An 11396-nucleotide genomic window follows, 5' to 3' on the forward strand; every position below is an offset into this window, starting at 1 on the left:
AATTTAAACGTCCATGGTAAAATGTATACTTTAAAAGGAATTAATACTCATGATTTAGCACTCTATAATTTCTTTAGCAAACTAAACTAATTTTGAATACGCTGTTTACTTAATTTTTTTGGCTGGGAGTAAAAAGATAGTATTCCAGCAAATTTGGCAAAAAGGATAAATTATCAGAGGGACATTGTGTCAGAGATTGGTGGATATTATTTTTGAAAAAAAAACTACCTAATTGTTCAACCAAAACCATCATGTAAGATCTTATTTATTCATAACATTGTAGAATAATAGTTGAACGATTCCACTTTATAAAACAAACCGTCCTAGAGTGAGTTTTTCTTTCAAATGAGAGCTTACCAACTATATATGTTAAATGATTCATCAACGATGTTATATTAATGCAATGAAAAATACCCGATTTACAATCAGTCAATACAGAAAACAAAATGCCTCAACAAATTAATTTACTTAATATTAAATTGCGTTTCGAGTTTGTCAGCAATCATTTTGGCAATAGCCAGCGAGCTTGTCGCTCCCGGCGATGGTGCATTTCGGCAGTGCAGAATATTCTGGGCAAGAGCATTGTCTCCTTTTCCATGATCAAAAACAAAATCGTCCACCAGATTTCCATCTATATCCAGCGCTTGTGCTCGTACTCCTGCAGGTCCCCGTTGAACGTCGTATTCCTGGACATCAGGAATGAATTTCTGCAACTCTTTGACTTGCAACGGAATGAAGGCTGATCTGGCCATTTCCTGCATTCCAGCGCCAACATACTTCAACGCCATTTTTATGAAGCCGGGATACTTCAACGCATCGATTAACTCGACCACGTTTATATCACTCCACTTGTAGCCTTCGCGTTTAAATGCCAACACGGCATTTGGTCCCAACCAAACGCTTCCATCCATTCGAGGAGTAAAATGAACGCCCAAGAAAGGAAATCTTGGATCAGGCACTGGATAAATGTTACCCTTAACCATGTGGCATTTGGCTGGATTCAACAGGAGATATTCTCCTCTGAATGGGACTATTTTCGGTAGGGGCGAACATCCCGTCAGTTCGGCCACTTTATCCGACTGCAGACCGCCACAAGTGAGAATATACTTCGATTGGACGGTATTATTCTTATTACTTCTGACCGCAATCGGATAGTTGGGATCCTTCGTTTCCTCAAATTTGGACACCTCGAAATTTAGATGAATGTCGCCACCCGCTTGTTTAAAGTCCTTGGCGTAGTACTGCGTCACAAGTTCCCAGTCGACGATGCCCGTGTGTGGCGACCAGATCGCTTTCAGACCCTCGCAGTACGGTTCGATTTCCTTGATTCGTTTTGCATCAACCAACTCCACGTCGGGCACTTTGTTAGCGAGGGACCGCTGGTAGAGATCCTGCAAATAGAATGTACGGAAATTTGTAAATTAATATATTAGTGTTGAGAATTACAGTTCACAAAAAAAATCAGTGCGCATCGTACCTTCGTGCTGTGTGTACACGAATTCTCTCTGTTCTTTGAAGTTTGTAAAAACTACCTAAAGCAATAAAACAGTACTTTTCAGTGCTAAAAAACAGTACTTTTCAGAACTATTCTTCTACTATTGATCCCTTGATGATCCTTGGTAGGACTCGTGCCTCCGATTTTTCGTTGGACCCGTTAGTGAAAGCTAGCGGTGATAATCCTGCTTGGACACCGTCTTGAAAAAAAAACCTCTTAAAAGGTTAAGTTTTCTTTCGTTTATTCACTAAACATGGTTGCAACCACGAACAAAAGGAAGGGTGAATCTATGAATTCAGAACTTCCATAAAAAAAGTGGAAATCTCTAAACGAGACAAAAATGGAAGAAAGGATGTTTCTTCGGATTGCGCGCTTTCTTCCAAGTGTGGAATGGTTAATGTTGATAAATGCATCGAAATGAGCAATCAGTTCGATGCTTTTGACAAATTCCGGGAGACGGACCTGGTGTAGTGGATAGAACGCATACCTCTCACGCCGAGCGCCTGCGATCGAATCCCATCCCCGGAAGTAAAACCGTTGGTCCCGAGATGAACTAGCCCAGGGCTAAGAATCTCGTTAATAAAGATAAAAAAAAATACCTTCTGCATATTCTACAAAAACCAAGCTGATAATTAGATCAGGTATTGTAATACCTGAATAATACTTGATGGATTTTCATATAAAAGTGAAATTTTTCAATACTAGTTCAATACCTCCAGCAGTCCTCAATAGCTGTCGAATACCAAAATGAATTATTTTTTAATTATTTTAAACATTTTTTTTTTTTCAAATAACATTATAATACCAAAATGAGGTATTGATAGCTGAACAATACCTAATTGTGGTATGATACCAAAATATGGTATGCATAAGTTATTGGCGAGTTATTCTTTCCTCCTCGGGTATACACGCAATTCAAACGCAACGTCGAAAATTAAGAAAGCTTGCATTTTTTTCGTTCTATAACAACGTGAATGTTCTAAATCTGCAATATATAGTAATTTTTATTTTCACAGTGACGGTATATCGACATTTATCACGTTCCATATTTTTTTCTGGCCAATATATTGCGTATCTGAAAATTCGCAGTTTTTAAAAATTAATATTTCTAATAATAAAGCATTTTTAATTTTGACAAACTTAGAAAAAAGAAAATTTATTGTTTTCAAATTAAGTCTAAGTGAAAGTATCGCCATTTTGCACAAAAATGCAAAATTTGCGATAGCTAACAAGTTTGTGTTTGAAACATTATGAATTTTCTGTTGAGTGAAATTCAGATTATTTCTGAAATGCAGTGAAAATTCCAAATATCCCACAAGATACCAAGAGTCAGGCCACCAAGCTTGGCTATTTTGTATAAAAACAGACCAATGCATAATTTAATAACGAAATTGTTTTGCCTTTTCTGAAAACCAAACTGAAGCATTTATGTGAGTAGTTTGTCAACCTTTCAAATACATTGGGACCTTTTCAACATCCGAATATGAATTCTCTGAGAAGCGATTCTTTAGTTTTTAAAGATTACAGAGAAAGCTTTATTTTCTGGATTGCGAATTCTGTAACAAGGGACAAGTATATATCCACAGGCAATGATTGTAATGGTGCTTAAAGAGCATTACTATTATTGAAAAACTTTAAAGCATATTTAACAAACTACAAAGATGGATGACAATTAAAAGGTATCGAATTTATGACAAAAGGTCGAAAGGAAGGTTTAATTTCTTCAGCCTAACTTTATTCAAACATACCTTTCTAAACAATATAACTTTCAGAATACCTAACCTCAACCCTGTATTGGAACACCATCTGGGTTGGACTATGAGTTTTCAATTTCAATAACACCAAACTAATACGAACGACTTTGTAGAAGACCGCTATTGTCTAATGTTTCATTCTAAAGCTCAAAATGCATCTTTCCGCATGAAATTGCTTTCTGGACCATAGTGCACTGTGGTGTTATTAAAAATCAAAAGAACATTTTTGACTATTCTTGGGAGACTGATTAGGAAGAGCTAAATTGAACTTCTATTTTTGGCCTAGTATTATGTCTATCTATTAGTATTGTTACCATTGGTCAGGTCACTGAAGCGTCGTTAATCACTTAGTTTGTTTTATATATTATATGCATTGCATACTCTGATTTGCATATGCCTCGCTATATATTGATAAGAAAAGTTGGATGTGAATCTGAAGCAGCTACAGTATTCCTCCCATATACGCGATTTACATGTAAGACGATGTTTAAAATGGCCATGTAGGGCGGTGAACCGCGTGAGACCCGTTGCATACGGGATTTAAAAAAATATTAAGTGTAAACTATCGTGAATTCTGGTGAAATGGCGCAGTATGGCGAAATTGATTATCATTTTATTTCAAAGATAATAATGTACAAGTCCAGAAGCATGTTCGGTACGGTAATGACAGACATTTGAAAACTATTAGATTTAAAACAAGGAATTGAATATGATACTTGAAATAAGTCCGTATCAATTAGCTAATTTTGTTGAAATATTTTAATTCCTGTTTGAGTACTAAATAAACCTTTAACTGATTATTTGTTTCTCCAGAGGGTTTTCAACAATTCCACAAGAAGTTTATCAAGTTTTTCTCATTTAAAAATTCCTTGATGTTCTACTGAGGAACCCACTATGTAAGTGTATCAAGAAATTATGACAAGAATTTCGGAAATTTATTTTGCTTCATTTGTTTTTCTCAAAGATTTTTCTCTTGATTTCCTACAGAACTTATTATTTTTCTGTTTTTAACATTTTTCTAATTTTGATACATGAACTTCATCAAGAAGTAATAAAGCGATGTCCCTAAGAATTCTTGTTATGTTTTTCTTACAAAAATCTAAAAATGCCTCTAAAGATACATTATAAATAGATTCCATTAAATATTATTTCAGAAAGCTGGAAAATTTACTAGAGAAACTCATAGAGAATTCATATTCGGATGTTGAAAAGGTCCCAATATATTTGAAAGGTTGATAAAACATTCTAAAACATGTGATGGACATTCTTGAAGTATGGCTAAAATATTATCAAGAAGAGCATCTGAGTAAGTTTCTGCTAGTATTTTGAAGTTGTCCTTGAAGAAGTTCAGGAATGAATCATTGCATAATTTACGTCAGTTTTAAGAATTTCAGAGATTACTGGAGTTTTTGTTGGTGTTTATTATGGTATACATCTAGACATCTATAATCTAGGATGTAAATACTAAATTAACTATAAAACATGAATTTTTGAAAGGTATACTTTGATATATCTTACAGTGGTTCCTAAAAAAATAACACGAGGCAGTATCCCTGAAATAAACCCTTTAGGAACTCTGGGTACTATGCCTGAAAAAAAAAAGTCAATGGGGATATCTGTTAGAAGCTTCCTAGAGAAGTCATTAGAATAATTCTTTAACGAAAATTTTGTACATTTTTAGAAATGTTTAGAAAATTTTAGAAGATTCAATGAGGTAGGAAGCTTTGCTATAATTCCTAGAAAAATCATGAAATAATTCTATCAATACATATATGGAGTACTTTTATCTTAGAAGAGTCTCAAGTTCATGAAGGTATGGCTTAAAGATTTCTTCACGGGAATCTCAAGATAAAATCCTGAGCAATGAATTCTTTTGATGAAATTCTTGTAGGATAGCTGTAGGAATTCTAGAGTTAAGATTGATTTCGGGCATGCTTCGTCACTTATCAAATCTTCTGATTATATCCAATTCTTCCAAAACCACCAAAATTGAATCAAATTGCATGTTGTACTCCACTTTGCTCACTGCACTGAAAGAAAATGGGTTTACATGCTGCAGAGGATAACGTTTTTAACAGAAGTTCAGTATAACCACACAAAAAAAGCGAAGGTATCAAATAGTATTTTTTTTTTCTTTAGCAACTTGTCAATTTCTGGGACAATCTACATTTAGCATATTGAAGTTACTACTGTACTGAAGGAATACTGTCTATTTTAATTCTTCGCAAGAGCCTGCCAAAGACTCCAAACAAGATTTTGACAGATTCATGGTTTGATCTTTAATGGGTTTCTGATGATTGGCAGGTATTTGTTACGATTTATGAATGATAAATCGATGATAATTTACTTAGGAAATTTAAAGAGCTTCTGTCTAGATTTTTCGGGTATTTCTGCGATCCTTATCTATAGGGTTCCGTGCAGGACTCTTGACGACATCCACTATAGGAGATTCGTTGACAGACTTCTGATATCCTCTCTATTCAATGTGACAAATTTGATGACGCAAATTGTTGATGACAACGAGAGATTTGTACTAACCCTAAGAGGGTACAAAATTGGGGTCCAATAGCAAAAATTGTACTTTTAGAAATTAACATTGTATCTAGAAACTTTTTCAGTCTCGATTTTTATCGACAATTAAAGTGACAAAATAGTTTCTATAAAATTAACTTGTACAAATGCTATTACTGTAAAACGGGGTAACTTTTACAGTTTTTAGTCAGAAAATCTGATTATTGCTGCATTTTATTTTTTTTTGTAGATTTTCTTTTTTTAAAACAATTATTGACATTTCAGTTATCGATTGAAGTTGAAAGATTTCATAACGATTAATGTTGAGGTCTCTAAGTATCCTAAAATGATACAAACGAGACAAACACAAGTACCGTTTTGATTCATATTACGGACAGCTTTTAATTCCGGACACTGGGAAACATTTCACATGAAATGTTTCAATTTTTACCGTCCAAAGTTCGCACTTTTGTAGCTCGATTTAATAGGCATTTTCATTGGTATCTATGAAAATTAACAATGCTCCACAGCATTACACGTTTGTTTAGTGGTTTAACGATTCCAATTGATGATTTGACTTCTCGATTTATGATTTTCATGAGCTGTCCGGAATTTGAATCAAAGTGTCCGGAATTCAAGGCAAAAGTATGGAAGCGTCCGGAATAAGAATCATGGAAAGTCCACACATTTGTATTTATTTAAAATTATTCACGTTGTGAAATCAAAATCTTCGAAAGCTAAATGTTTTCAAGGCTTGATAATGCGGAGGAATCATACAAACTGATTTATTTTATATGCTTTTAGATCAGTTATACTCCACTGAGGCCTTAAGTGTCCGTAATATGAATCATAACGGTAGGCGCCGTCCACAAAATACGTGACGCCCGAAGGGGGAAGAAGGTAGGCTCAAGCGTTACAACTCATACAAAATTTTGAAAATTTTTATCCAAAAAGCTTTACGAAAGGGGGAGGAGGTCAAACATTTTCAATTTTAGCATTATGTAATATATTGACGCTGCCTTGTAAGTTCATAGAAATTTGTTTAAATTATATTTATTTATAGAGATCGATTGATTTTCGTGTTCAACATAATTCAATCGATTATGGAAAGTTGAGTATATTTCGAACAAAATCGAATGAATTTCGTTATTTCAATAGGACGTTGCATATTTAGGCGTTTAACGTTATATGGATTTTTCTGACATTGATTACAAAAATGGTCAAATGTGTAAGAAGGCTTTTTGCTTAGAAATTTGAGACCGAATACAAGTTCTTCTATAACTAGGCTGTCGAAGATAAGTGACGAACTTCCTCAAACTTCATAAAATAGTGATCGTAAAGCATATTACATATTTGAAAATGCTAAGCGGTTCAAAAATGCTTTATTTTTGCATTCATTAAGGTGAAACGGGAGATCGTGTAATTTTCCCTATATTTAGTCTCCCTCTAACAATTTGCATCAAAACTTTGCAGAATCAAATCTCGAATTTTAGTGAACCAATAAAGCTGAAAATGCACTACTTACATAGAATTATATGATGAAATTTTCATATCGATATATGGAGTGGTTCTTGAGATTTGCTACCTCAAATGGATAGGGTAATTATAATGACGTCAAATTATGTTATTTCGATTAGTATGCTATGGGTTCTACACTATCGAAGTTACCCGCATTATCAAAGATACGCGGTTGTAGATACATTGAAATTATTCAAATTATTAAGCTAGTATCCCCTAGGTTAATCAGTGAATCAGCACTTTTTGAATAACTTTTAATGAGCGTTGATTTTTAAACAAGAGCAAAGAAAATGGCACATCATCATCTGTTTACGTTATCACGCCACAGTACGTATTCTTCGAATTTGTGCAGATAAAGATTATCTTAGCCATGCTCTATACTTACGTTTAATCGGCCCACTTCATCTTCATTCGTCGCCACAATCAATTTTCCCACCTTCTTATATGGGACATTCTTCTCGTCAAAGTATTTATAGCTCAAGTGTAGACCTTCGACGCACAGTTTCGCTTTCAGTGATCCCGGCTTGTAGTAGATTCCAGCGTGTATCACACCACTATTGTGGCCACTCTGATGGAAGGCCAATTTGTGCTCCTTCTCGACTACGGCCACCTTCAGCGACGGATGGCGCAATAAAATCTCCCGTGCTGAAGCCGTTCCGACGATTCCACCTCCAACTACTACCAAATCGTACTGCCTAAAATAATTGCGATCAAAATTACATTAATAATTACTTTCACCTTGTCGGAACAAAATTTGACCTACCTCTTAGCATTCTCTGAGTAGGCTCTGATAGCAGGTAGAAAAGCTCGATTATTAGCTTTAGGGTTGCTATTAGCGACTGAGTACAGTCGTAGAATCGACCGGTCAATCGTTTTCGAAAGCATAGTGGATTGTTAGGGGGTGAAAAATGCACTAAACTGCAGTTTGTTAGTGAAAAGAGACTGACGAATAGACAAACCACCACCACCTGATAAAAGTAGAGACAGACAGATAACACAGGAGAATAAGAACAGCTGACAATCAGAGCTACCCGCTAGGTTGCTATGGGTACGATAAGTGATGTGATAACACGCAGCCAATGCCAATGAATGCGCCCTCCGCACTGACTTGACTGGCCGACTGATTTGGGCGTATATTTGCATGACCTTCACAATATGAGCTGAGCCAAGCACAGTATAGAGGAGCCCAGAGCCGTTGCGATAAACGCGCAGCTATTCAGCTAGACCAAGCTGAGCGTTGTGGGTTCGAATTTCACCGGTCGAAGGTCTCTTCAAGTTGGAAATTTTCTCGGCTTCCCAGGGTACAGAGTATCTATGTGTTTGCTACACGATACACATATGGGGGGACGTAACGCCAGAGAGAAGAAGAAGAAGATGAGCAACTTCACGTATGTGTGCCGCAAATAAAAACACGCCGTACCTTCCTTCCTTCAATCAACACGCGAAAAGAGATCGCGAAAAGACGCATGCGTAAAAGAAGCGACACGCGGCTTCTTTCCCCAAAAATACCACCACAGTAAGCGGTGTTTATATTTGCGAATGCGAGTCCATGAGAAGATGAATAAACAACACAGGCAAAGCAGGCGAGCAAATTGTGTGAATGAATTTCACGCAGCATTGTGTAGTCGAAGCGGGACTATCGAAGATTACTAATACATATCGTCGGTGAATGGAATATTTTCTATTCAGAACGGTGTCAAAGTGATGCAAGAATGACTTTGGTTTGACATTTCTTACGCGTGAATGCGCATGATTGAAAAAAAGACATTGACAACTCTGTCAAAATTCATTGAATAGTATTCGAACGTTTTGAAAAAAAAAATTGTTTGGTGTTACGTGCATGCTCAACTACAGTCATCTCTCCCTTACTCGATATTCTGTATCTCGATATTTTTCCTAACTCGATGGAATCCCTTCAATTTAGCATGCTTTGATACCTCTGTAAGTCGATACCTCTCAAACTCGATGTTCCCTAACTCGATGCTATCTGTTCCAGTTTCCCAAGTGAATTTACTTCTTTAACTCGATATTTTCATGAAAAGTTCCAAATGTCCTCCAAATGTTAAACAAATTCAAGAATTTGAATATTATGACTAAATTGATAGTAAAATTGAGATTTACTGCCTAGTCCAGGGTGATCAAATTTTCATTTTTTGCCGACCGGTAAAAAAGTTTCACGTAGGTAAATGTGGTAGAATTGTATTATATTTCACATTTAAATTACTATTTTGAATGTGTTTTGTCAAAATAATTAAATGTTTAAAATTTGAAAAATATGTGTTCTGCATCTCAATATCTCCCTAACTCGATGGTCCCTTCAATATCGAGTAAGGGAGAGTTAACTGTATATTCAATAAATGGTGTGGGATAGCCTAGACACTGCATGGAGCATGAATGCCACAGCAAGCAAACAAATAACATCATAGATATGGAACTGGTCGACGATGTTTACTTGAGCTATTGACATACCAGCATAACGATAACGTGATCACACAATATTCGTTTGATGAGACCCTACATTCTATTGCAGTTGCTTCCGGTTTATTTCAAGTGTGTCTGCTTATGCATAACTGGATTCTATAGCTGACATTAGCTCGTATAATTTCTCAACCCGCCTAATGTCATACAGGGTGATCCAAGTGGATTGCAAATATCGCTATGGGTTGATTAATCACTAATGAGAAAGTCATCGGAATACTTGCTTGCTATAATTAATTGAATGGAAAATTTAAATTTTCGTGATTTTTTGACTCTAATTTCTACATATTACCCGATTCCAATGGAATTTATATATTACAATTAATACGGATATCTCCTGTCCCAGACCCCAGTCCAAATGCATTTTGCAAAATTATATTTGGTAGGTACTCCTTCTAAAATATAATTAACATATGGAAAACCTCTCCATTTTCAAAATAATGCAGTTTTTGAAAAATCTAATTCTCCTACAATTCTGAAAAATGAAAGTTAGCAAATATATTTTTAATGAGTAGGAAGAAGTTGAATATTCCAAAAATTTTGACCTCATAGTTCTGCAAAATAACCAATTTTCTGATTCCTTTTGTAGATGTTATTCAATCGGTTCTCTAGAACATTTCGCCAGAAACTTTTCAAAAAAGCTTCACGCCAAAAGATCCGTAAGAAAACTTTATGACATGTTTTAAGCCCAACATCTGACAGACTTGCTAAATAAATAACTAGTGAACTTTTTGAAGTAATCTGCTGCTATAGAAAGAATCCTCAGGTATACCAGAGATAATAACTGAAAAAAAAGAGTTAGCACACAACTTGACCAGTACTTAAAAAGCAAGTTTGCTATTAATCATTTCAGAAATTCTATTAGAAATTCCAACAAATAAGCTTTACACTTTTTCCCACTGATTAACCCTTATTACTATTTTTACACGGCTTTAATCAACTATTTCTATACAAAAAACACGTTCCTGTAATGAATGGAGAGATCGCAGTAGGCAGCGCGCGCGAACGGATGTGTTGGAAATTGATCTGTCACGTTTTCATCGTTTCCTCAAAATATTAGATTCGATTGGTAAAACGGCTGGTGCAGTTTTTGAAAAATGTATCTATAGCGGAATTAAAACGATTTATTCTGCACGCGTTCTACTGGGCAGTGCTAAGTTAAAACCCAAGCAGCAAGTGCAGCATCGAAGCCAAACCTCAAATTTTCAGGAGCGCGGCTTGATCGATTGGTCACTCGCTGGTGGTAACCAACCGATCAGGTTTTCAGCTTGAGCCGCTATCTGGTTCTCAAGATGCCGGAGTTTTTATTCTCGTTTTACACACGTTCTGAGTGCAATCGAGTTCAAGTTTTCGCGTCGCTGGTGTGATGTTTTGCTGTTGTGAAAATGAGCATGCTGATTAAAGTAGCTACAGTTGTTCAATCAAGGATGGATGATCAATTTTGTAAGCTCATTTCATGCTTTTTTAAATGTACAATATCACACTCATTCTTGTTTACGGCGAATCCAACTTTCGATCAAATCTTATTCATTCGAATCCACGACCCATTTGATTTTGTGGCGTAAACGGGAATGCAAAACGGTTTACGCCCGAAAGAGCATTCAAACGTGAACAAGAATAGGGGTGTATATTATGAAACG

General features: G+C 35.7%; 1 protein-coding gene across 1 annotated transcript; it reads right to left on the reverse strand.

Moving 5' to 3' along the window:
- Positions 1-365: 365 nt before the first annotated feature.
- On the reverse strand, positions 366-8414 carry LOC110676307 (L-2-hydroxyglutarate dehydrogenase, mitochondrial). Its single transcript, XM_021843696.1, has 4 exons — positions 8310-8414; positions 8042-8246; positions 7664-7973; positions 366-1391 (listed from the first exon to the last, which is right to left on the reverse strand). Exons 2-4 carry the CDS (start codon positions 8161-8163, stop codon positions 465-467), a joined length of 1359 nt encoding a protein of 452 aa, XP_021699388.1. The 5' UTR covers positions 8164-8246; positions 8310-8414; the 3' UTR covers positions 366-464.
- Positions 8415-11396: the final 2982 nt, after the last annotated feature.

This window comes from Aedes aegypti, chromosome 2, assembly GCF_002204515.2.
Source record: "Aedes aegypti strain LVP_AGWG chromosome 2, AaegL5.0 Primary Assembly, whole genome shotgun sequence".
NCBI classification, from domain to species: Eukaryota; Metazoa; Arthropoda; class Insecta; order Diptera; family Culicidae; genus Aedes; species Aedes aegypti.

Excerpts from the sequence above, each read along its gene's own strand:
- LOC110676307 (XM_021843696.1), bottom strand. The coding sequence starts at position 8,163 with ATGCTTTCGAAAACGATTGACCGGTCGATTCTACGACTGTACTCAGTC. Across the intron at positions 7,974-8,041 it reads TACTCAGAGAATGCTAAGAG|GCAGTACGATTTGGTAGTAG; the intron begins GTAGGTCAAATT and ends CAATTATTTTAG. Across the intron at positions 1,392-7,663 it reads ATGAAGTGGGCCGATTAAAC|GATCTCTACCAGCGGTCCCT; the intron begins GTAAGTATAGAG and ends TTCTATTTGCAG.